The sequence below is a fragment of the Phaethon aethereus genome (genome assembly GCF_964289735.1).
Source record: "Phaethon aethereus genome assembly, chromosome: 11".
NCBI classification, from domain to species: Eukaryota; Metazoa; Chordata; class Aves; order Phaethontiformes; family Phaethontidae; genus Phaethon; species Phaethon aethereus.
Window position 1 is genome coordinate 15,208,148 of NC_138587.1, and position 27,947 is coordinate 15,236,094.

General features: G+C 35.3%; 1 protein-coding gene across 1 annotated transcript in view; it reads left to right on the plus strand.

Annotated features, from left to right (window-relative positions):
- Nucleotides 1-27,947, plus strand: part of ERC2 (ELKS/RAB6-interacting/CAST family member 2) — a gene marked incomplete at both ends in the record, with an annotated part of 440,763 nt that overhangs the window by 195,255 nt on the left and 217,561 nt on the right. The window contains 3 exons of the mRNA XM_082004800.1: nt 434-574; nt 1,131-1,271; nt 11,407-11,600. Of these exons, the coding sequence (XP_081860926.1) occupies nt 434-574; nt 1,131-1,271; nt 11,407-11,600 (476 nt within the window). The remainder of the gene's footprint in view (nt 1-433; nt 575-1,130; nt 1,272-11,406; nt 11,601-27,947) is intronic.

Consider the following 27,947-nt stretch of genomic DNA (forward strand, 5'->3'; position numbering starts at 1 on the left):
ACCTTGAAGACTTCTTGCAACCACTATAGAGGCTACTAGCATTCAAAAAAGATAAGCAAATTCAGAGTAAACCAGTCACGGCCTCTCTGTTTTGAACTTTCATTCAAGACTTCAGTCACTTAGGAATACAGGAAATACATTACTGAGATGAATAACTTTCCATATCTATCACAAGACTAAACATATTCATATCAGTATAAATATTTAATGAATTTTCTGTACTATGTTGCTGTTATCAAGTATTTAAAAGGTTGATTTGATGCTTTTGAAATCAGGGGTGATCTGGTATTGACTTTGATACCATTAACTCAATCATCCTCTGCTTCTGAAGGCTGATTTTTTTCTAAATGCTACTTAATGTAAATAAATTTTATTTTGTCTTTTCTTAAAATGCTTCCCAACTTTTCCATTTTGCAATACTTTCCCTTGTTAGGAAAGAATTATAGAACGCTTGAAGGAGCAAAGGGAGCGAGATGACAGAGAAAGACTTGAAGAAATTGAATCTTATAAAAAAGAAAACAAAGACCTGAAGGAGAAAGTTAATGCTTTACAAGCTGAACTGACAGAGAAAGAGGTCAGTCTTTTCAGTAAAATCTATGTTCTTCTATCTGTGTGATTATGATGAAAGAAAGTGCATTAGGATTACTCTTGGATCATTTTAAGTACTGAAATTCTGCCACTTCAGCGGTCAGCTGCTTAACTGCTATTTTCTTAAGCATTCTTCATAGTTCTCACTTCTGTACATAAAGCATTGCTTCAGTTTTTGCATAGTTGTGTGTCATTATCTCTATTTTTGCCTTTACATAAGACTCCAGTAGGCTCAAATATTCCATTGTTGCTCCTGTTCTCATTTGTCAGTTAGAGCAATAGACTTCAAAGTAATTGCAACTCCAGAATATAATGTCAACTTGTCTGTATTATGAATGTTTCTATGTTTCACTGCATGCCAGCTCCTGTGGTTCCAGTTGGTTATATTCTCAAAATGGTGTCTTTTGCTATCAATGCTTATCTTTGTGTCAACTCTTTTTGGGGAAGGGGAGGGGGAACAGGATCCAAGTGATTACTAAGTTGGCAATAAGTTAGTGACCTGGTGACTAGGAATTAACTTTTTACTCTTGGTCATTTTTCAGTCTAGTTTAATCGATCTCAAAGAACATGCATCTTCATTGGCATCAGCAGGGCTGAAAAGAGACTCCAAACTTAAGTCTTTAGAAATAGCCATAGAACAAAAGAAAGAAGAGTGTAGTAAGTTGGAAGCACAGTTGAAAAAGGTAAGTTCCATCTTAAAACAAATGACAACAATCAGAAAAACAAAACCCAACATCTCTCGCCCTCATTTTGAAAAGATGAGCTTATTTCCTCTTCTGGACTAAATCTAAAATCTACCCATCTTATGCTGTTTGCTGATGCTTGCATCAAATACTGCTAACTTTTTCTTAAGAGGCTTGTACCAAAGCCACTAGTGAGCCTCAGAAATTATCTTGAATACCTATATGAGGGAATTCTGAGAAGCTGCTACAAATAGATGAACTGAGAGGGAAAGTAGAAGGGCAGAGAGAAATTGTCAAACGAGCAATTTGTATGTATATGAATTTATACCACTATTAGAAGTAGACCAAAATGTTTGTACCATGGGAAAACGTAAAGGCTCATCCAAGAAATGCTGTACTTCCTATATAAAAAAAAATAAAAACTGCTTCCAAAATGGAAACTAGCTAGGTTTTATTTTGGCATTTTTGGGGCCTTTGGTGAACACGTTTGCGATAATTAAGCAAAATAATGCATAGTTTATCTCAGTTAGCAATTCAGTATTTCTGTTCAGCAAGTAGTGGAAGCAAATATTTAAAGGAAAACATACAAATCCTATATTTTTTGTAACATGGCTTTATTTAAATTGATGCATTAAAATAGTTTTTGCTTAAATGATTTGCAAGTTTGTTGATGCTTTCTTTACCATACATTGTTTCTTTGACCTTTTTCTGTGTCATTTGGTAATGTCTGCTCTCATTGTTTGAACACCAATCTCATGACATATTTGGTGGGTTTAGGTAATATGTTTGCCTTCTGCAATTCATGACTAAATGTATGTCATTAATGTTTTATATTTATATCTAATGTTTCGTTTTCTAGAAAAGAATATTTATTTGTTCTATGAATGTTATCACTGTTAGGCTAATATTCTGACACTCTTTTTACCCAAGTTGAGTAGTACCCTGCTCTGTGTGTAAGCAGTGTTTCAATAGCCTTACCTGTGAAGAAAGTATTGCAAAGTGTAAAGGATACCAGAGTGTAAACCTTGTACTGGTATTATTTTTTAATTCAGAACAAATATGTGCAATTAAATGCCCGTGTTACATGTTTAGTTGTGGAGAGGAAGGAAGGGAATTTTTTTTTAATAAACATATACAAAAGCTTTTAATGAAACACAATTACTTTAGCTGTTTGATAGGTTATAAATGCTATCGATGTCAGAAGTAAAATATCCGAAGAAGCTATTTCTCTGGAAGGCCTTTTTTTTTTTTTTTTTTTTTTTTAAATAGAAAATGTGTTTGTTTACTTTGCACTTCACTACAAAATATACTTCATTACAATCTGAAAGATCTTATTTTCTTAATTTAAAAAAATAGTTAAAAATCCCAAAAAGCACAGATCATTTAAAAATCAAAATCCTCTTGAAAGATCTTAAGTCAGCCTTTTATGACTGTACGTATAAACATATCATATGGTCATGGAAAAATAAGCACTTATAAAAGTCAGAGAGTGTCTGGGACGTCTTTCATATAAAAAGAGAGTATGTTCCCTCTGTATAAATACAAAGGATTATTAAATGGAAGTTGAAAACATAATCGTTTTATTATATCATAAATGCAGCATAAAGCCCCAATGGAAATTCACCCAACATTTGTAGGAGACCAGGTATTTCCACAATAAAATGTAGTTACAACCTTCTTTGTGGGTATGTTTAGTTGAACAGAAACAGTGACTGTTAATGATAGTAGACTCCAAACAGTAATTTTCAATTCACATTTTCTCTAATAAAATACTTTATGTTCAAACCTGTAAATATCCTGTGTTAAAAGTAATTGGTCCCCAGAAATCTACCTTCACCATGTATTCACTCCTTAGGAAACTAACTGAAGCAGAAATCTGAGTTATTCTTGCATATGTCTGAGTGAGGGTAGGAGGGAACATCAACATAGTTCAGAGTAAATTACCCTGCATGTCCCATAAGTGTGCTTGTGTATGAGCATTAACCACCGCGGAAGCTAGAAGGAATGGGCACAGTTTATATCTATTTTTCAAAAGCTACTCCAAAGGGCTGTCTGTTATTTTGAGAAAGTGGAATGCAGTTCACACATTACTCCTCTCTAAAAGTATCATAGAAAAGACACTTTTCATTGTGATATTGTACAATCATCATAATTTAATGTTGATTTATATGTTTTAACAAATTACACTAATAAACATGAAGATAGTATTCTCTGCACATTTGCTAGAAGTTAGTTTTCCATGACCACTAACGTTAGTAAGTACTGTGCCTGAAAGAAAACATGTACAAGGGACAAGTCCAAACAAAGTCTGTAATTTTTGTTTTTTTAATTATTTTTAAAGTTTTTCTTCCTTTGTTTCTTCTCTTTCCTGTTTTTGGAGAGAATATGATTTATTGATAATAAAGATCTTTTTGATTGGGTGTGATTTTTCAGTATTAGTTAACTGGATTGTTTGCATTTCAGCAGGAGAAAACATTTTCTGATTCTAAACTGCTGTTTTAATTTTATAGAGTAGACACATTTCAAAATGTTATAAATAGGATATTCGTAAAGAGTATATATTCATGTGACCATGCTATATTTTGGGACACAAAATAATGTTTAAAAGCATAGATGTGCTTATTAAACTTTTTGTGACAAAGATTATGGATTGACATTCATAAAATTTTTAAAAAATCGTAAAACCCAGAAAAATGCTCAATGCTTTTTTTGCCAAAATTCCACAGACTTTTTGTTGCCTTACTTTGTATTCGTACTAGTGAAAGAACAGCAGGAATTACATAATAGGTAGCGAAGTTTTTTTTAATATATATGTGTGTGTGTGTATATATATAATCCTATTATCCACTCTAGAATTTCCTCCTGTTGTTGTTTTTCATTATTTTAAATTTACTTGCTTACTGACATATTTGCAGTTGCTAAAGTACTTTTTGCCAAGCTGTACTGTTTGAAAGTCATTCTGCATAGAAAATTCAGTCTTGTGTTAAACAAAAGGAAAGTAATAAATTTGATGATATAATTTAATTAATCTTTTATTATTACCATCTTTGAAGCTCTGGTGATAAATTGCAGCCTCAGCCAAAAACACTTCTCGTGATTCATTGCTTGAGACCAGCACTTAATGCATCATCAAAAGTGGACACCTTTCTTTATTTCATGGGTTATTTAACTTGAGAAAGGGAAAGTAACACAAACCTTAAATTTCTTCCTCCAGCTATTCTTTTTTAGGAGCCAAAGTCAACATTTGTGTTTCCCCAGTGCCTCTCATTTTCACCGAGGAATGTTTAGAATCTTAAATTTCTACTTTCTTATGTCAAGTTCTTCTGTGCAAATGCACTGGTTTTGTTGAGCTAATGCTGTTTTCCTGGATCTTTCCTTCTTTCCCTGTCTGTGCTTCACTCCCTTCCAACTTTGCAATGTAGCAAGCTGAACAGTTGTTCAATCAGATGTACAATCCAGTAAGTTCTTTTTTAAAATGCCCGCTGTAACATATGAAAGCATGAGGATCCATTACCTTACTGTGTTGTGCTCTTCCTCTGTGGAGCTTTGCAGAATACCTCTGATGCACTATGCTATATTCATTACATCCAAATAAATGAACTTTGTGGACTTCAAGGCCATTTTGATAATATGAAATGTATTAAATAGGTGCATACAGTATTTCTGAGAAAACAAATGTCCTAGCCTTTAGGTCCTCAACTTCTCCACTAGAAAAAGCATGCAGATGATTTGGGGTTTTTTGTTGTTGGGTTTTTTGGTGGGTTTTTTTTTGTTTTTGGTTTTTTTTTTTGCTTTGCTTTGCTTTTTATTTCCTCCTTCTGCAGTACTTTATTTGATCCTTCAAACTTAAATAACTTGTAATTTATTCAATTTATCTTAAGTGACTGAGCTGATCACGTGAATAATAATATCTAGGAAGTGATTGGTACTATTGTCAAAAGTCCATACAATTAAAATAGTTCAGATCAGTTTTACTTATAAAAGACTGTGTACATTCACCATGTGTGTGTATATATATATATATATATATATAAAGAATATGCAAACACTATATTTAATTGAAGAAAGTGCTGAAATATAAAATGATGCATGCAAAGGGCAGTGTTTGAAAAAGCCAAACAATATGACTTTGGCTTGTATGTCTGGTTTAATTGCACAACATTTTTCAAGTTGAGGAAGAGCTCTAACAAAGATTCTCTCTGCAGAGAACAGTTTTAATTTTTTGGCTGAGACTGTTACATTTAATGTGCTGTGAGCATCACAGGACAGAAAAAATGATGTAACTGTAATAGCAATTTACAAGCTATAGTTTACATAGTCATCATAGTTGGAATTACCATGTAAGTGGGATAGTATATGTAGAAGAATTGGTTTTGTAGCTTAAGCAATGTGATAATATGCGTGAGGGAAGGTATTGCTTTCACTGAAGTTGATGGGAATTTTGCCATTAATGTCAGTGGACCGGGATACCAGCTTTGGAGTCTATTATCGCTAAGTTTTGTAGCTTCTAACTATGTAATGGATATGTCATGACTTATGTATGGGAAAAGAGAGTCCCACAGAATGTGCTGTATTTACTTATGAAGTTATTGGTTAACAGTTTTTAGAATCCAGTCATAAACTGATTGTAAGTAGCATAAGACCCGATATCATCACCTTTACCATCCAGCACGCTGCTGGTCAAAGAACTTTTCCCTTTGAATGATGAATCTCGTTTTTATGTGTCATACTCAATCACATTTGTGGTAGTTATGTTTCTATTCATATCATTTGCACTCCTACTGTGCATGTCTTTTCAGACTGGAGTCTTTTTTGTGTTAGTTTTTCTCTTGATTTTCATAAATGCTTTCCAGTCATTATTTCAATATTAGTTATTCTGCTTTATGGAATTCATTTGTTACTACCTAGTCTATTTGTGTGTGGTATTCCAAAGTCAGTCAGTCCTTTCATTTTATTTTTTCTGCCTTTACATGCTTAATTTTCAAAAGGACAGTCTGTCAGCAGTTCTGAAATAATGTATGCAAGATCCTCTTCCTTTGACACCAGGTAGCAATCGTAGTATATCCATGAGACAAGTTTTTCTCAAATAAACTTTTCTTGCTCATTTTCTTTCTTCTCCTTATATATATACACATATATATCTGTCTAGTTTTATCAACATAAGTAGTAATGATCCTCTTCTCCCCCAAAACCACCTAAGGTCTTGAAATGAAATCGTGATTTGGTTGAAGTCAATGGCAGCATAATCTCTGAATTCCAAAAGGCCAAGATTTCACCTTTGTTCTATGAGACAGCATAATAGCAGTTACCCGAAACATTTTTTTTTTTGTACTGCAAATCATTAAGATGCTTTATTTAAGGTTTCCCTACCTTTTTTGTGTGTGTTCGAGAATAATAAACAGATGGCAATCTAATCTTAAAATATTGAAGTTTTAGTACTCTCTTGTTTACATGTGTCAGAGAAATAAGTCAATCTCTGAGTAGACCTCTTGTAGCCCATGCAGTACCATAGTGGTTTTTTATGCGGTGGAATGTGTTTTTTCTACTAAGTCACACAGGTAACAACTCCAAGACTTTCATTTATTGCTGAACCTAATGTTTTTAAAACATAGCAATGGGTAGAAGTGTTTTATTCTTATACACGTTTGCGTACCAAAGTGGAGATGGTTCGGAAGGGGTACAAATCCTGCATACTCTATAGTAAATGATATCACAATGTATTCACCTGTGTGAATAAGATATGAACAGAGTTGGGCACACATTTCTTCATGTTTATTTTGAAAGGTGAACTTTTTGAAATACCAAATGAGTTCTTGTGCAAAATTGATTAGGAGAAGTTACATGATTGTTTTTGTCCTATAATGAAAATTTAATGATATACTTAGTTTGTCGTTCTTGTGAACCTTTTTCTGAATAGTAGAGACTTCATTTTGCAAATGCTCCATCAGAGCAACATCAGATTAAAATTTAAAGTACTCACGGATTCCACGCTAAATTGCTTAGAGCAGTCCCTGAAGTTAAATAAAAAAACCTTGAATTTTAGGGAGACTACAAAAATATTAAGATGCCAGCAATTTTTTTAGTTTATTATTGAAAGTAATAAAATTTGAAGGATCTTACAAAGTAATTTGTTGCATGTAAATTCTGCTTTTCCTTTTATTTTTTTTTTTTAAGTACTTGGTTGATTTCTGTGTATGTTTGTGTCTGAAGCTTTAAAAATGAAATACTGTATCTATCCATCCTTTCTGTTATGCAGAATAATGCATGCATGATTGTACCATAAAATTTTAATAGACTAAATAATTCATGTTGCATGTCTGTACCACACTATTATGGTGTTTCTGTAGGAAATTTGTGGTTTACATAAGGAAATGTTACCTTACTTCTAAAGTTTTTTGTATTACTTATTAAGCAAATATCAGATATGCTATTTTTATTGAATTGTAAACATAACATAAAACAACATAGTTGTGAGATTGACAGACAAAACATCATAAACCAAGTGTGCTAGTTTGAAACTAGCCTAATCTGCGCACACAAGTATTATCATTTACAGATACAGATTAAGGGAGCAATTACTTCGCTGCTGAAAGGTATGCATGAACCAGTCACTCTTAGCCATAAAAGCCCCATAAAAACAGAAAATGTATTCTTCCCAAGAAAACAGAGAACTTAGGGAGGAAAAGGGGGGACAGAAATTAAAAAAAAGGATAGAAGAGAGACTCCGATTCATGTGATAACCATGCAGCTTCTCGTTAGAAGTGATCCAAGCCTGCAAAAAAGCCAAAGAAATCTGCCCTGTCTGGGTGGGAGCAGGGTCAATGTCTGCTGAGCCGCCTTTCATCTCCTTTGGGCCTACTGTTTGACCTCAAAAGTCAAGTTCCATCTGTCAACAAATCACCCCCGATCTGTATATAACAAATAAAAAAAAAAGTGCCTAGTTCAAATCCAAACACATCTTTCAAAGCCATAAAATATAATGGGGCACTTACAGGTAATTCTATGCCTTTGTCCTTGAGATGTCAGGTGGATTGTATTTTGCTCTCTTGTAGTATCAGCAGCTTTGTTTACAACATGAGGATTCCCTTCAAGGGACTTGTTGCAAGTTAGAGTACCACCTGCAGAATGCTCATTTTAAAAAATGTTTTATGTTCTTGCTCTCCCTTTTTAACTAACTTTCCTTCTTCTTTAAGGCAGTGCCCTTGTAGAAATCTGGTTCCTGTCAATAGTCCAAAAATATTCTATAGGAAGCGCTTGTAAAAGTAGAGGCAACCAACTTACTTGGTGGTTTGCAATACTGGGATCTTTTGTTTGTTTGTTTTAAAGATTAAAAAAATCTTATACTTGTCTTTGAACTGAATGCTTATATTGATATATATCTGTCATTATGGATAACTGCTGCACCTCAAAACCCTATGTAGGTTGGATACTTAATCGTATTGGATTTAATCATATCGTATAGCTTCTGCTTCGTGTTGAGAACCATAGGGAAATAAAATACCCAAGTTTGTGCTACAGAATTTTCCCAAAACACATCCCACAACTATGAAGTGGCATCAGTACCACAGAAAGGACAGGAATTCAAAATACTTTTGCAACTGAACATTAATTTCCTTAGCATGCTATTGAGCAAGGATTATAGTGCTAAACGGAAGAATAAATACTCAGGTGATGTTTTCATTATAAGCCTTGCAATAGACAAATTTTCAGTACATTTCTGAGCTGCTGTGTAACAGGAATATTCTACGGTAGTTGAACATGTGGCATCTTTGCATTGGTGACCCTATCATGCTCTTGCCCAAATATGTATTTTCATCATAGAAAGTCCAGTGTGGCCGTGAAAAGCAACAGAAGACAGGCTTCTCTATCCCTTCTGCATTGCTTCTTGTCCTGGGTTAAAGCTAGGGTAGAGGTGCACAGGGGAAAAAGCTGAGAGTTCTTGTATGCTAAAGTGAAGAAAAGACTACTTAGGGGCAGGAAGGTGGGTGTTTTGCCTGTTTATGAAATGATAGAAGCATGGCTGATAAATAAGGGAATTATACACTAGAATAAACAGAAGGGAAGGAAAGGGGACAGGAATATGAGAGAGTGATAGTCTCTAGAAGGGAACTGTGGAATTCTGGATTTACACTTAGGAGAGGAGGAGAAATCTGAAGAGCGTTAGGGAACAACATGCTCTTTGCATAGGTTTCTTAGTATCTTAAAGGTGGGAGTTGTTTTTTGTTTGTTTGTTTGTTTTTTCCCTAGAGCGAATTTACCTTTACCAACAGATGGAATTATTTTTATTCTTTGTAAAAGAACACTTAGTGTTCATTTTGGAGAGATAAAATATTGTCCAATTTCTTAATAGAGCTGATGGAAAATTGAAGTGTTTTGCAGCTGGAAGTTGGTGCACAGTCTCTCAGATAATTGGCCCTGAGTCTACATTTACTTAAAATATTACAAAGCTAGCTGAAAGTAAATTTCTTGACACAATTAACACCCGGTATAAAAAAAATCAAAGTTTATTATTAAAGCAGGAATATTTATGAGGATGAAAAAGAATGATCTGTTGCTAGCATCTCACCCAAACAGTAAAATCAAGATACTCTTTGGATGTTACCTTGAAATGAACTCTGTGTTAGAAAAGTCCTGTATCTGCACAGAATTCAGGGCTGGAGCATGTAGTATGATTCTAAATAGAGAATTTGAAGAGCAAGGCCAGTAAGTTTAGTAGGCTTCTCATGTCATTCCCCTGGCTTATTTTGATAACCAAATATTTCTTCTGAATAAAATTCTCACAGTAGGATAAATAACATTTAAATTCTACTCTCTTTGTTTCTTATTATCCTCATGCTTAAATAATATGTTACATGCAACCCCTCTAAGTTTCTTCCCTAGTAATTTCAATTTTTTAATTGTTGTATTTATACTAAACCCAGACTTGTTCTTTATTTATACAAAAAATTTTAACCATTGCAAAGAATATGAACCTTCTAGTATCTGTAGTTTATATTAATTCTTTCCAGAACATGCATGTTTCATTTTGATCTGCATTTTTCATTCCTTGCTTGCATTGTCTATTCCCTGAAATTAAGAAGATAAATAAGTCCACGTCTTCTCTGCGTAATAAGGTGGTTGGAGCACCTTCAGTTCTAAATATCCTGAATTTCTGTAAAATTCCTGTATGTTAATAGAATGTTACCTGAATTTTCTATGTTTAATGTGCACTGCCTTAAACTACTTGTTTTTTCCTTGCCTGCTCTTTCAAGATGCCAATTAGGAATAATGGGAAGCAAGGGGTAGGCTAAGCATTGCAGTGCATTGTTGTTTCCATCTGTCTGTGATTATTCCAGCCAAAAGTTTAAAGCACTTGATGCCAGATCATGCTCCCACAGAAGTTAATTGTTTTCTTCGCCATTAGGTTTGATGGGAGTAAGATTGGGCTCTGCACTGTTGTTGTTGTTGTATTCATGGCGTTCTTTCTTGTCTGTGAAACTGCCACCCATCCATGCATGTGTTTGCCAGGTTTGTGCCATTTTCACCAATGGGCTTGTTCTTCTGATGTTTCAGGTTAAGTATTAATGATAAGAGAAAAAGGATTATTGGGTAAAATGTCTGCTGAAAGCAACTTTATATTTTATTGGTTTGTCTTATAAAAATAGCATTGCGTAAGAACAATTTCTTCCTTTTAAATTCTTTGTATCAAACTGCGTTCGAAACCTCCATTGAAACAGATTACAATACGTATATATATGTATCTGTGTGTGTATATACGTATACATGGACAAAGTGTGTGCCTATATATATACGGGGAGAGAGAATATACTTTGTTGAAAAAGTTGCCTATATATTTGAAACACTTTAAAAGCTTAATGTGAATTAAATTAATTACAAGGTTAACATCCTTAAAATATGTAAAAAACCTTAATCAATCCCCTCCCCTTTTTGGATAATAGTGTCTGAATGTAATTTTAGACTATGAAGATATTTTCATTCCTTTTTATAATGCTTCTGTAGAAAATATTGTCATCAGACAGAAATACCCGTAATCCTTTTTAATGAAAATTTGAACTCCGAGGCTGAAGAAGTAAAGCTCTCAAAGCTATATAAATTATTGTCGTCCTTATATTTTTTTAAAATATTGATTCTGAAGGCTCATGAGGCTGAAGAGGAGGCACGGATGAATCCAGAATTTGCAGACAGAATGAAACAGCTTGACAAAGAGGCATCGTACTATAGAGAAGAATGTGGCAAAGCTCAGGCTGAGGTTGACAGACTTCTAGAAATACTCAAGGAAGTAGAAAATGAGAAGAATGACAAAGATAAGAAAATTGCTGAGTTGGAAAGGTAATTCTTGCATTATTTTTCTTACATTAAGTGGCAGTTTTATTTTCTTTATCTTCATTGCAGAGCAGAGGAGTTAAGAGTAGAATATGTTTTTTAAGAGAATATTTGTTACATCTTGTAAAATTGAATCAGAAATGGAAAAAAATGGCTACCTGAGAACTGCATCTCCCATCTGCTGACTTTGGAACAATTTAACGTTGCCACTTTTTTCGTAGTCTCCTTGAAACGCACACATATAGGAAAAGCCATATCCAATTTACAGTGACAACAATCCTCCCAGAAAACCTTGTTGGGGAGCAACCCTGTCTTTCTAGTAACTGGTAAATCAAAACTGTCCTCACACATGTTTCTGCAGTGTGAACAGCATCACTAGATCTCAGAGGTCCTGAAAAGTATTGGTAAGTATTTCTAACTACTCATGACTATTTAATAATAGTTGTAACTATTAGTGGTTCTGTAGTCTTTGTCCTCTTCAGATGAACATTTTCTGACATTGACCAGACAGTCTTTGTCTTATTTCTGGGGAGGTTGTACAGTCTTTCCTTAGTGGAGACAGGAGAGTTTTGGGATCCATTTGTCTCATACCCTTCATGATTAAATGATTCTTGGAACCTTCTCCCCTACGGTCTGCTGCAATTTATTTGATTGATAAGCAATTTATGTGCATCTGATTTCTTTATTCCCTTCCTGATACTTAGCCACTCTTAGGTAAATGAAAGAAGGAATGTTATGTTTTCAAGTATTTTATATAATTGTTTTATAGCGGTCAAGTCAGAAGAAAAGTGCTTCATGGTTCCAAGAGAGAAGTTTAAGGGATCTCACTGTTGTGATTATTGCTATAGTTCCAGTCAAGATAGAGCACTGCTCTGTCCCACTGGGGAGAATTACCTTGAAAGAGGGGAAGATCTGTCAGAAATGTCGGTTACCTTAGGGGGAGGAAAACAGCCGGTTTGGAAATGAAGATGTGTAGAGCATCTTTTACTGATGATGAATTAGCAACCTTCACAGTTATCTGTTGTCAAAATTTATCTTTCTCTGCAGACATTTGGCAAAGATTTAGTAATGATAATAACAAATGGTATATAGTTATCAATCAAAGTGTCATGAGAACCAAGACCTCAAATTTGAAGTGAAAAAAGAAGATTTGTACTCGATATAGAGCTGAGTGTTTACATGAGGACAGCTTTAATTAGCAGTTACCTCTCTCATGGCATCAGAAGGAGCTTAGCATACTCCAGTGTTGACATTGATTTTAATGTGTAAAGTAGATACCAGAGGAAGCTAGTTATGAGGAGTGGTCACTTTGTGCACCATAACTGCGAGGTCTCCCTAAACTCTCCAAGACCCTAAAGCAACATATTGGAAACAGATAACACAATTAGTGAATTTGTGTCGTCAAGAAAGTGCTGCCTGTTCCCCCCATCGGTGCATGTACTGTGAGGGCCATATACAGACCTGGGCTTGTAATATAGGTGTGACTCCAGGTGTGAGCATGCTGGTAGAAACTGACTGTATAGCTTTAACAAAAAGAGTAACTGATATCCTCACTGGGCTAGAAAACCTACTGAATTACTGTGTGACACTAGAAACAATAGTAGGGATGCTAAACTTTTGTTCAAGAGGATACTCTTAAGAGATTTATTATGTAGCAATCATGTATGTGTTGAATTGTTGAATATTAAAATTACAATTTAAAATTAAAAGATGAACATGTTGAAGTAGTGAAGCTTGTGATCTAAAATTTTTGGTAGATGCTAATTTGATTTAAATATATAAAAAAGAGATAAAGAATTGATATAGATCAGTAGATTTATTTGAATAAAATTGAGAATTATTGATTACAAATCAGTGGTTACAAAGAAACAAGGAACTAAGGGATGCAGAGAGATTACTGTGGCCTTGTCAGCATACCACCTCTTATTGTCTGAGAACCCTGTAATGGGTTATGTAATGGACAGATTTTTCCATATTTGTATTAATTTTTTTTTTATTTGAACGTTCAATGCACTTTATCAGTGAAATTTTGGGACACTGATTTCCCATCTGTTGATGTTGATGAGGATGTTGATCCTGATGTTGAGTGTTGATCCTGAAATAACTTTCCAGAAAATAATTTGCTACCGCTGACAAAGCACAGACTTTTTGAACAGGATATACTGTACTTTGAATGTGATGGAGTAGCTAAGCTTTCCTAGGAACTTTTAAGTCCTTCTGTAACGCTCACAATAAGATATCTGACCAGCTAAGGACAGTAGTATGTTGCAGGTTTTGGGAATGACCATGCTTTAAGATTTGTTTGTGAATTCTATTAACTTTAATGCAGTTTCTCATTTGATTTAACAGCTTTCAAGATTAATTCCAAATTCCTATACAGACAGTATACATAAGTTAATTACTGTAAACTGGAAAAAAATGTGTAAAAATTACCTGTTATTGATTTAATCAACAGAAGTTACTGCCTTTACTTGGTAATGGAGTCTTAAGGCTACTTTCCACCATGCGTAAGCACAGGCACAAGTTCGTCGGGTAGTACGGTAAGGCTAGCAATCTGCCAGCAGTCTAAAGCTGTAATAGGGAAATATTTTTAGCGAGTGGGTATCTAACACTTCTTACTAATCAAGCTCGCCTTAGGTTTCTGTGAAATTTAATTTATTTACTCTCCCTCTTCCTTATTTTCTAAAAACATTGGCCTAAAGATCTAAATCTGTATATAACTGTGCCACCTGTTGGTGTCCCTAGAGAGGGAACTTTGATGTTGAAATTCCCCTTTCTAGGGGGTTAGGTGGAGTGTAAATTGCTGTAACATTTTATGAAGTGCTACTACTTTTTCTGCTTGTAATGACTACTTGATTGGCTCATTATTGAAGGGAAGAGGTGGAGCCAAAGCTCAGTTTACCCACTTTATGGGAATAAAGCTTTGTGAAAATGACTGCAACTTTAACAGAAGCATATTTGAAAATGGTCTTTCCTTCTTGTCCCGCTGTTTTGTAATTCATATAATGTGCTCTGTGTTGCTATTTTTTCTCCTTACTTTTTCTCCTTGTTGTTTTTTCCTGCTCAGAAATAGCATATCTTCAATATCTCCCCTAACTTCAGATGCATGCACTTCTCTGGGGTTTTGTAGGAAAATGAATGCTCTTTTGAAATGTATTTGTTGGTTAATACCTTGTTGGCATCCATGTTCACTGCTATGCCAACATCTTTGCGTTGCAAGGTAATTGCAACGACATAAATTCTCAAGACTTATAAACGTAAACTTCTGAGAGAGTTATAAAGTAGAGTATTGCAAGCTATAGTATTTTCACAATATTCATTATATTCACATATAAATTTGTCAGCATAATGAGGTGTACTTGTATAAATCAGTTTGAAAAGTAAAAACATTTCTAATAAAGTTAACATTTACAAATTCAAATAAGAATTAAAACAAGGTGATGAATACTAATGTTCTACTATTTGTCAGAAAGTATTGACAGAAAGTGTGAAATACTCAAGGGTAGCAATACCTGCTTCAAGATACCGGTAATTAAATTTATAAGTGTGTGCTATTTGGCTGATGAACATTATTAATAAGCCTGAAGAAGACTTCGTATGAATGGTAATTCATTTGGTTTTAATGTGAATTTCCTGACTCAGAAACTATCACACTTGTGAGTTGCATCACTTAAGATTCATGATTCATACTATTCCTCATATATACAAACTCGTTGGTTTGTTTCTTAAATTACTCCATATATATTAATTTTGTTTTTTATAACTTATTACTACATAGGAGAACCAATTCTCCCTCCTATACTAAAGCTGTTTGATAACTTTTATTATATCTTTCATGATTTACCTGTTTATGATCAGAACAGATGAAAATTAAATCCAACTTAGCTTAATTTTTTTCTTTGGTTTACTTGATGAAGGAGATGTGGTGTGGTGGTGTCTTTTGTTTTGTTTTTTATAATGTAAATGAAACTGGGTAAGATAGTGATCAGCTTAGATTTTAATGTGAAGGGCCTAGCCAAAGGGAGGTAACTGCAGCTGAAAAGGAACTGTCAGGGTGGAAGGAGTATATTGTTTAATGCTTTTGTTAATGGTGTTAGAATGAGAAGGATATTTATGAAATATGCTAGGGAATTTGAATCATGGAATGAAGTGAAATACAATAATACAAAATGTATGATTATGAAGTTAGGGCCAGTAAGACTGCCTGCTGTAAGCTAAGGATAATCCTTGATACAGTTTAGGAAGAGAAAGACTGGATGAATTTGCTTATGGCAGTGTCATTATGAGCCATCTAAATAATGAAGCAGACATCTAAATAATGAGGTGTGAATCCTGATATGTCAGAATAAATGTTTTCAGGAAGGATAGGAAGGTATTAATGTCATCAAGCGCTAGCACGGTTCCGTGTGGAACACTCTGTATACTTCTCATCAGTCATATTTGAGAAGGTTGAATTAAAACTGGAAACGGGTGCAGAGAAGGCTGGTAGGATAATGAAGAGAATGGAGTGTTCATGTCACAGGAGGTGTCTAAACAACGGTGGTTTGTTTCTCCGGCAAAACAAAGGCTCGGTAGGGATGCTTGTTCTCTACAAATATGTGAAGGGGTAAGCACTGCGGTGAAAGAAGAGTGACTTAAGTAAAAGAGTGTTGGCACATAATACAATGGATATAAATTACCCATTAATAAATTTAGGCTGAAAAGAGAAAGAAAGGAAGAAAAAGTTTTCTAATTCTCAGAGGAATGGAGGCTCTGGAACAGGTTGCTAGAAGAAACAATGGGAAGGAGAAACCTAACTGGTTTTAAGATGTAGCCTGATAAATTTATGAACCTGATTATGACATGTGGCTGCCTGCAAGCGTGTGCATAAGTTCGGTCCTCAGAACCGGATTATTCCTCGCAGTCTTGTGCTTTTACAAGAATAGTATGCTGATAGCGACTCGTGTGATGTCATTTCTGTGTTAACTTTACCTTACTTAACATTCTATAAATGTCTATGCAAACACATTGCTTATATTGAGTGGTTTCTTAGGGATGAGAACTGTAGCTAAGTGCTCTCAGAATCCAAGAAATGCGGGTATCCAGTTGCTTGCATTGTGCCCTTTGGATTAAATCAGAACGACTGGGAGAAAAAAGTACACTATGGGCATGTGTGAAACTGAGGATGAAAAAGGAGCAGAGAGGCTGCTCTTGCTCATGGGTCCTGACACTGTAAACAACATTCCAGCTGTTCTTTGGAACCTCATTTAACGAGACAACAAATTCCATGCAGGAAAGTAGTGTATTTGGAGGAAAAGAACTAGATTAATAATTACTTTCTCAGGTGGGGCTATATTTAAAAATCCCGTGTTGTCAGTTGCTTTGAGTGCCCTTACTGGAGAGACCAGACTGCCTACCATGCAGCAAAACTGTTCAGCACACAGTGGTCTTTTAGCTTTAGTCATCCCCAGGGACACAGAACGAGTTTGAGCAAAGGCTGATAGTAAGAGATAGAGCAGGACTAGCATGTTACCTACCTCCTTTAAGAGAACTGTCTATGATAGGATAAATATTGTAATCCTAATCAGACTGTAGCTGGTTTAAGAGTGAAATGCTGTAGCTTCATGATGAAGTGATGAGAAGATAGTGTAGGTTGCAAAATCTTGGATTTGCTTTTCTCCAGTGGTATGTTAGTTGGTCGGTCATTTGCTTGATTGAGTGTAGCTCCTCAGCAAAGCTTACAACAATATGAAAGTTCATTTAAAAATATTATGCTAGCTATGAGACAAAAGCAGTTTGCTTTTAAGTGTACAGTCTGGGGTTTTTTTGTTATCCACTTCTCATGCAGTGGTAAGTTTTGAGTAGTAACACTATAGATTTAAGATCTTGGGGTGATCAGACTACAATTAATTCATTCTGAATTGATTTGGATTTGAATTCTGATGAAAATAAGTCCACACAGCACTGACAATTCATTGCATAAATGACAAAACATCAGCATATGGAAAAAACTGTGTTCAGAAGAAGTATTTTTTTGGGGGGCTTTTAAAAAACTTCCCTTTCATAAGTGAATGAAAAACTGCGTAGCAGTGACAGCTTTAAGGATTGGTCTAGCTGGGTGTCAGGCAGGGATTTTTTTTGTCTTGTTTAATTGAAAGGGCATGTTAGGTATTTTTTAACAAATAAGTTATCAAGCATCGGAGTATTTTCAGTGAGGAAGTATTAACCTTATTCTTCCGACTGAAGAAAAAGAATTGCTGTCAGCGTTAGAAGGGGCTCTGTTTCCTGGGGGGGCAAATGTCTGTCTTTGATTATTAGATACAGTGCTTTGTGAACTTCTAAATGATACCTTTGAACAAGCTGCCAAACTGTTTAGCTGATTTGGCTTTCTTGGGAAGACTTGATGAATGTGGGTCATCAAAACTATGTTGGTGGAAAAAAAAGACTTTGTGGTATGTGATGAGACGTTTGTGTGGCAGCAGACACTAACAATATCCACCTAAGTTATTTGTTCCATTAGGTGCATATGCATTTGAATGGTTATAATTATGGAGGTTTTCCACAGTCCACAAATGACAAGGTGCCATTTTACATGAGAATTTCTGTTTTATTCAGTGCACAGAAAGAATACACTGCTGCAGAAATTTTATTTTACTTCTCGCTTTCCCTTTCTTTTTTGGAATAAAATCTTCTGATATAACATCTGCTTGTTATATTTTAAAAGAACTAATGTGTTCCTCCCTTTATTCTTTTTTGCTGTCTTCCTCCCTATCTGTTTTTCTCCAAACTGCTGCTTTCATCCCTACTCCAACCAGCTTGACTTCCAGGTCAGTATTTTCTGCTCTCCTATTTAATTGCTCCTTCTGCAATGAAGTTTTTCATTGATGCTTCATTTATTTGGCCATTTTGATTCCATATTAATAGCTTCTGTTTGTCTCTTTTTTTTGGGGGTTCTGTTTTTATTCTGCTTGTCCCTATTGTGAAGTTTTTGGTCATTCCATTTCTAGATCAGAAACTTAACAGTAAATGAATGCTTTTATCAAAAGTATGTAAGAAATAAAAATAACAACATATTCAATTCATATGTTGTTTTATGTGAAGATTTTTTTTCTTCTTTCAGTTTTACTTTTGTTATCTTTGTTGAGGGACTTCGTCATTGGGAATAATTTTTTGGCAGAAAACCCAACTCAGTAGGTAATGGATTGAACAACAATAGTATACAGAGAGTTTTATACTTAAGATCAGAGTCTTAGTCTTAATACTTTACAATCACCACTTTTACTCCTGTTGAAAACATAATAGGATGAGTTGGAGTGGTTCGGCTTCTGGTTCAGAAGCTTTTAGCTGCAAGGGAGGTGTATGTATGTGTGTGGTTTTTATGCTGCTTTTGTATATAGCATCATCTAGTCAGATTCGTGTTTTTCTTTCTTACAGGTTTCAGATTAGTTTGGCTAGTGTTTGTGCTTGTGCACTGTTTTTGAATAATCTTATCAAGTATTATTACATGTATTGTAGTGCTTGTTGAAAGTAAAAAATTATCTAGTCAACATTTTTTTTCTCTTAGAAAAATTAACTTCAAAGCCTACTTTCTCATGCTTACGAATGACTCTAAAGTGTAAATTAGTGAAGTCTTAAAACACCTACTTTGGTATTTTAAAAACTAATAACTTTATACAGTTTGGAATACAGGTCCATCTGCTTCTCTGCTTCTTCCTTTGCCCATTCCGTTCAGTGTGGCGCTTTTTTTTTTTCCTGTGGCAGGTACTTAAGACAGTTCTATACTCTTAAGCTCATCACTTATTTTTCAGTTTCTGAAATAGGTGATTGAAATTTGAAAGGTTTTTTTCCTGTACTGAAGGAGCTTTTCTTTAGGCAGGAACAGACCTGCTTTTCAATCACTATCAGTGTAGGAAGTGTAGCTCAATCAGACTGGAGTATGAAGGAGGGTGTATTCTGCAAAGACTTCCCAGGTGGATTTCAGGTACCAAAAACTTGCATTTGCAGATACGGTTCCAGCTATCAGATTGCCGTGCAGTACATTTGACTAGAATCATGGCAAAGATCCACTCTGCCTTTATAATCTGTTCAGATCTGAAGTTTTCAGAGTTTTTATGTCAAGGTATGCTTTTTGCACAGCATCGTTCTCTATTCATATAGAAGCAGGTTGGGAGAGTTTTGGTATCTTAGTCTCAAAACCAAGTACAGTTCATATTTCATGGTTCAGACATGTCAGAGTAGTTTCTGATGTGTATGCCTTCAAACTGTATAGCCAAAGATGGCTCATTATGAAAAGATTGACAAGGCAAGAGGGTTTTTTTTCCTGATGTGCTGTAATGCACACCAGAATCGCAAGTTTCTTTCCATCTGGAAAAATTTGTTTCTGAAACTTGAGGCTTATTGGTTGCAGTAATGAACCAGATGAAGACTGTTTTTATTGTCTATCTACTACAAACACATTGTAATGTGCTTGAATGGATAGTTATTACTCCTGAATTATAAAAATACTTAATTTATTTTCAGAGTCTTTCATTTTTCCAGAAATTAATTAAATGCATTTACTCTGGAGTTGGCTGATGAAATTATTGTGTGAATGTGACCACTCTGGCATTTCTATCAGAACATACTTAACATTGATTGAAAATCTCTGTAGCCAGAGAGCGCCTAAAGAAAGGTATTATGCTATGCAGTTGCCATTATGGTTGATTTCACTGGAATTCAATGATTGGTATGCAGAAACATTTGCTCAGCAGTTGGAGGTGCAATTTCTGTTATGTTTTATTGACCTAAAAAACCAGCTGACCTTGCTGAAGCAAACTGTCCTCATAACCTTGCCAACTTTCATCCCTAGAGTCCTAGAGAAGTTGTAGCGTATCATTAGCGTTTATTGTGGGATTTCAGTGAAGTGTTAAGTTTTTGCAGCTTGAATCACCATTAAGGTAAAAATTTAAGAAACAGATCTATTAATTTAATTTCTGCCAATCAGTATGTTCTTAGCTCTCATTTTATTCATCTGTATTTATTTATATGGGGTTAGAATGATTAGAAAAATGCATCTGTTTTATAACATGATGGGCTATTGATACTGATGGCAAACAAGAAAACTAAATACATTGGCATATCTGCCCTCCTGTGCATCTACCTATAGAATACAAAATATTCTGAGCAAGAATCAGTACGGTAAATTTTTTTTTTTTTAATTTAGGTTACAGCAGGTTATATACTCCCCGAACTTCTCTGCTTGCAGATAAAGAGGAGATAGATATTTTTTCCATGTATAATGACCAGTGCTAGAAATTTTCCCACCAGCCTCTGATGTTGGCCTTCCTAATTGTTTCCGTGGGAGGCTAGGGCTCAATGAGATGTGTAAGGCAAGGTTTAACGCAGTTTTAAATTTAACTTACAAGCCTTCCACAGTTTTGTCAAACGTCAGTTTGATGGTTCCAAGGGCAGAGTGATATGTTGTTCGAAGATAATTTCCCTGGAGAAATTGAGATAGTGTACTAATGAAAACTGAGAGAATCTGTGATATACATTACTCTTCTAAGAGACTGGTTATTCTGAGTGAGAAACGTAGTTGTCACATTGGATAACAGGCAGATTGTTGTCATGTCTTTCTGTTTTAGTCTGTTTGCTACATATACAGAATCAACATTTTAACATTGCGAACATTTTAACATTTAACTATTTTGAAAGAGATGATTTGAGAAGAGGTTATTTAGGTTTATCTGATTACATGTGCAGTTTCGAATTTCTGTAAATTTACATTTCATTTTATTTAAAAAATATGAAAGTTAAAAGTTTATTTCCTTGCAATTCTGCTTTCTTTTTTTTAAAGAAGATGGTAATGTATTACAAAATATGCAATATAGTGATAAACAATAAAAAGGTACAAATGAGTCCCTGGGACAGGATAATGAGTTATTGTTCATTTTTACCCCACTCCTGAACCCATCTGTTCAATTCTATACTTTGCCGTTTCAGTTTGCTTAAAGGCATGTAGAGGTTAAAACAGTAATTTCTGAGACAACTGGAAATGGATTCTTTAAATAAGGAAGGATATTTTGTAATTTCTCATTGGTGTGCTGTTTTGTATGTGTTTTGATTTGGAGCGTAAATATTCTGGGGAAGTTAATGGATATGTGGCATAAACTGGATATGAAGAGAAGAGCGCTCTACACCTCTGAAGGAAAAATATCCCGTTTAGACTGGGTTGGACCTGACACCACCATTCTGTGTTAGGGAAGAGAGAACATAGGGAACTGTTACTCTTTCCCCTTCACGGTTACTAAACAGAGCAGTATTTCTTATGCTTCTCTAGACCTGCTGCTTCCACTAGGTTTCTGCAGGGGAAAGATCCGCAGAGCATATTTTTTTACCTCCTGAATGTGTGAATAAAGTAGCCGTACAATAAAGTAGCTCTGGGGAGCTTGGGGACTGCCTGGGCACAGTGCTGTCAGGATTCCCTGTGTACAGTGGAGGGGTGGGTGTGTGAAGAATCATTGTGAGATAGCACAGATTGCCCTTAAAAAGCTGTGACTGAAAAGAGACAGAGCAACTAAATTTAGGAATTGGGCTGTTGGTGGAACCACTTCCACTTGCATTGTTTGCTTCCATAATGCAAGAGCAACATGCCTGGACAATGTGATTGTGACTGGATTGAAATGCTCTGATCTGAATTTATAATAAGAGGAAGTTAGTATGTCAAAACAGGAAATCATACGAAGTGTACCTGATTTATTTGGAGGTCTAAAGAGGTTACTGCAAAAGCATGGAAAGTTTTATTTATGTATTGAATGATAATGGCTGGATTGGTCCTGAGAACTGCGAGGTTGAGCCAGGAGTTGCAGTTGAAAGATTTGATTCAGAAGGAAATTGCAATGAAACACGAAGTGCGGCAGAGGAGCTTTGATCCTGATCGCTGTCAGGCTGAGCCGGACATGCTGTGGAGCAGTTGGAAGCAGAGAATTGCTGGAACAGAGTCAGGACTTGGTGGCGGGTTTTTTGTTGGGTTTTTTTATTTGTTTGTTTCGGTGGTTGGGGGGGCGGGATTTGTTTGTTTGTTTTAGGGAGGAAAAAGGAAAAAAAAACTTACCTGGACAACAGTTGGTAAGGACCTGATGAAGCAGCAACAGCACTGCAACTCCTTGGTTGCAAATATCAGGCAACAAACCATTTCCAGTTACTGGCTACAGTTATCGCTAATGGTATCAATTAATAAAATAGCTGAGCAAGCAATTGCCATATTAAATCAGATCAAATATCCTTCTCATCTAGTGTCCTGTCATCATCAGTATTTTTTTTTTTTTTAAAGAGGAACATCAGAAGAAAATGCGGAACAATCCTTGGTGTACAAAAGAGATGTGTGACAGATGAGTCTTCTGGTGCGGATTTTGCACATGTTCATAGAAAGTGTCATCCAGTAGGAATGTGCTGAGAAAGACAGTAGTGCAATGCACTGTACTGGAGTTTCAGTGGTTGCAGTGCAGATATGTGTTGAAACAAAATGATATGAACCATAGTTTGGAACAGGATTTTAGTAGGTCTCTTTCATTCATGCATGATCCTCATGTGGATATTTCTAGCATCTCTCTAGGGCTTTGGAGGCAACTGTGTCAGACTAGACACTTCTTAAACAAAGATTTTGGAAAACTTCCCAGATTGTGCGTTAGGTAAATCCTTCCTCCCACGTTTTTGTCTTTGAGGTGAGAAATGTTTCAGTGACTTCTGTGACACTCGCTTTATTTCTACCAGGCAGAGTTGTTGGTTCTCTCAAGGCAACAATATCTTTTTGTGGTGCATTTGGAGGCAAAATAGTTGTCACACTGAAGCAGTGTCATAATCTGAGTATTAAGAAATCTTAAACCAGGCTTCAAACATTTGAAATAATGAGATGGGGAGGGGGGTGTGTGTGAGAAAGAAGAAGAAAAAAAAGGACTTTTTGAATTTGTGGCCTTTTTTTTTTAACCCAGTAGCAGAATCACTTTGTGTTTTTTGAACTCTATAGATCTGTGTGGGCTGCAAGCTTGCTCCTTTGAGTGAAACTGAAATAGCTACGTAATCTGTTGGTAACAGGAGCTGGGAATATAATGAAAACATTGAATATACTAAAATTCATTTATCTTAACTGGTAACTATGGTCTTTACAGCATTTTTACATTCAACTGGGGAATTAGGGGTGTGGGAATCAAACTCTTTGGAGGTTTTAAAAATATTGTTTGGTTTGGATAATTTTTTTTGTCCATTCTTTGCTCTGGTCATTTTGATTCCAGTCCTTTATATCAACATAGAGAGAACACAGAGGCTGCTTCTCAGTTTTCCTGGAGAGTAGATGGAGTATGAACTGTGGCACGGAATTTGCCATAGTCTCGGCTTCAGAGGAATGGCAGAAAGAAGACCAAGCATTGTTCTTCAGTAGGAGATGGCAATATTAACTTCTTGTGATACTCTTCTCTGAGGTGTATAGCAGATTAGTGGCCTTCATTGCCAAAGTCACTTTGGCCAAAGTTAACCAGAGAGTATTACTTTCCTCCAAGTTCTCTTGTCCACAAGGCAACAAAATTTTGCTCAGTTGTCACGAACTTAATTCATAAGGGAAGGTCTTAATGTCCCCTGTTAGCCTTCCTGGCAGCAGGGGCAATCCAGCCCCAGTGTGACAACGTTTTCTGTCTCTCCAGGAAGCATCCACTCAGACTTCCCTTCTCATCCCACGTTATAACAGACGTGCTAAAGGAAGCTAAGCTACTCACATTTATGTCCCTGTAGAATGGATTTTTTTTTTTTTCAGTTACAATATCAGATGGCACCACTGTAAAAATGAAATTGTGTCACAGGGTCAGCCGTGGGGTGGTAGGTTATGTTGTTACACAGTTCAGGAGTTTAAACAATTATAAAGGCAATTAGTTCAGGCAGTTGAAGTCTTGCCCCTGCTCCTTTTCAGTGGGAAGTAGACAGGGGAAAATATAGTTCTTCTATAGAGAAAAGGAAAAGAGTGGGAATAAGATCTGCTAGATTTTCTGCTTTGGAATAGTAAGGGCAAGAAGGGCGAAGGTGAGACAGGATTTTTTTTATATAGGTTAGTAATGGGTTAGTCAGACATGTAAAGAAAGGAATCCCTTGGGATGCGGGGCTGAAGTATTCCTCCAAAACATGGCCTTTATGATAACAGACATAGAAAAAAAAAATCTGTTTTTTTCTTTTCTTTTGATTCTGTCTAAACAAAAATCAAGGAATTTTTTTTTTTTCCTTAGGAAATCTTCATTCAAAACACGTTACTCATGTGCCTACGTAGTAGTCTGTATTCATCTCTGAGCTTTTTATGTTGGTCTCTCAAATTTTCACATTAAAAGAAGACAGAACCTCCAAATTCAAAAGAAGCAGAAGAAATGCTATTTTTTAAAATGGTGTAAGAGCTTTGACCTAGATAATGGAGCTGATTTATGCTAGTTATACTTTAGTTCCAGATGAATTGGTGTAAGCCGCGTCCTCCTTAAGGCACACAGTTACCTGGCCACTGATATTCTCAGAATTCGAGTGCATTGTGTAGTGTTATCGAATGGAATAAAGCGGCTGTGCAGAGAAAGTATTACAAGTTGTGGCACCATTTTGTAATGGATATTCATAGCAGCTTTGTCATCAGACTGTCAGAATAACCAGAGAGACAACCCCCGAATGAAATAATTACTCTGGAGGGGGTAACATATTAGAAGTGGTAAATTGCTTAATTATAGCTTTGGGAGATTCTTAGGCTCCATTCTACATATGTTGCTTGTTTTGTGGGTGGAATATATTGTATCAGTGGTGAATACGCATTTGGTGTGGCTTGTGGATCAGTTTTGGTAGGGCATCACTGAAGCAGTTCGCACTGATGCATTTAGCCCTGCAACATATATACATCTTTCTGTGGTTTGAAGATTCCGTATTGGGAGAACCAGGCAGCTGCTTTGTACCTTTGTTTTTCCTTTTTGCTTTTTGATGCTGGAGTTGTGACACACCTTACTTCAATGAGGAATATTCTTCTTTGCAGCTTTGGACATGCTAATTCTTTCCTCACTCTTAACAAACGCAGTAGCAATAAATGGTTGCATTCTGTGTTGCTGTAACATGATGTGTTTGCTAGTCAGTGGATCACACACACACACAAAAAACCACTTTTTACAATGGTAAGCTGGGTTTGCAGTTGTGCAGTCAGTAGATCTCATGTTACAAGGAAAAAGGCAAAATGTTATGAAATAAAATGTTATTATATTATATGTTAATAAATTTTAATCTGTTTTCTTCCTGTGGTTATGATCATTACTCTCTGCCATTTTATATCAGGGCATAAAGCTAGATGAATGATTTGGCCTGGAATGTACAAGCAGTCTAGCTTCTGAGCATCATCTAAATCATTAAAAAGAGGCTCAGCCCCAATATAATTTTTTACCATTTATTTTGAAGGTCAGCTCTGCTGGACATGCTGGCTGTGTCAAAGTAATTAACTTTTTAATGGCTGGGATGATTGCATCTGTTTTTGCATTGAAGTTATTCTTTAATTTTTTATCCTCACGACAATTGTATTAGTTAAGAAAAAGAAAATAAGAAAGGTTAAGAATAAGGAAGTCCCCTAAATTTTAAAAGATGTTTTGGGTCCTAGTAATTCTTCAGGTTATAAAATATGGATTTAAAAAAAAAAAAACAAACTCAAAATTTCTGTAAATGCAAATGACAGCACAGGAAGATACTACTTAGCTTTTTATTAGCATATCATAAATCTTAAGGTGACTAGCGTCTTAACTTACTAAATGTAGCAGTCAAGCACGAGGGCTTTCTTTTAGAAAAATGATGGTTATTTGAGCCATGTTATGTTTTCTTTGTCATATCAAAATTTCAGCCTGTCATGGATATAGGTTTTCTTATCATGATAATACCTATTTTCCCCAGACAAATTCGTCAATGGGTTGTAAGTGAATAACCAGTGTCCTTGCATATTTGTGTCAGGAATGTGTCTGTCAGTAACGCTCTTAATGTCTCTTGTGATGTTTACAGTGTGCTGGAGTCGAACTCATCTTTGTTTTTCAGGTTTATGGATTTGTAGTAGAAAATACATTTGTATTCCAAGAAAATGCCAGAAACAATACTTAACTTTGCTCATATCGCAATAGAAATTCTGTCTTATGGATTTCAGTGGAGTTGGATCTAAATTTTAAAGAATTACCCTTATGCTGCTGTTTTAGTTTTGACTTAATAAATCAAATGGGAATCTATGCATACTCTCATTTTTAAGATAGTAAGAACTGAACTGTTGGAAATATTTCTACTGAGTCTTACTAAAGTAATGGGGTTCAGAATGGACATTCACATGGACAGGATCTACAGGATCAGGTTTTCTGCATGACTAGCTACTGAGATCCAGAATGCCTAGTAAGATATTAAGATTCATTTTATTGCTCACATATGTGAATTGTTTGTAAAGGTGTGGACTATTCATAAAGGAGAAAGAGATGATCTGTTAAAAAAAATAAATTTTTTCAAGTAATGATGTTGGTAATATTCTACCCTGTGCATGCCTAGAACAATAGATTAAGATGTTTGATTATTTAAAATGTGTACTGGATTAAATGTTAAAATGTATTTTTGAGACTTTCTTATTTTATAGAAATTACTTGTTTTGACTACGTTGTTGTATTTTGTAAAATATTTTTTCCTGAAAATATTTTTTAAGTTTATTGTGCTCTATTTTTTGTATTCGTTGAGGAGTACGGGTTCCTAGCATACTGGTGAATTTTTTGATTGACTTTCAGACAACTGGTCCCATTGTATTGCTGTTTAATGTGATGAAAATTATTAGAGACATATTCCTTTAGAAAATTTTACAGATTTTTCTCTTGGGAGTATTTTGCATGTCTGCATTTTTTGGATGCTTTAAGGAGAAAAAAAAAATCTTCATGAAATAGGGTAAAGGCTATACTAAGCATGTAACACTTATTTTTGGCTGACATTACCAACTTTTTGACCAAGGTACTCAGGTGGCTAATTAAAGCTAGGAATTTAATGAAATAGCATGATTTTCTGTAGCTATCAGTGATGAAAGCATTGGAGTTTAGACAACAGTTACACACTATTGTAAAATGAAATCTGAAAGATACTCATATATATGTAGAAACTAAATGTTAATAGTTGTCTTAAAAAGTTGGGCTAAAGGAATTAAGTGTACTGTAGTTAGAACTACGAGATCAATTTGAATGCTATTGCAAAAGAATAAGAAAAAACGCAAATTAACATGGCTAAACGTAGTCATTACAATTAGTGATAGTCATACTAGCAAGAAGAAATTGCTACTACTGTTTTGATACTTGTCTTTGTGCTGATCAAGGGTCTGGGTCTCCAGACACTGAT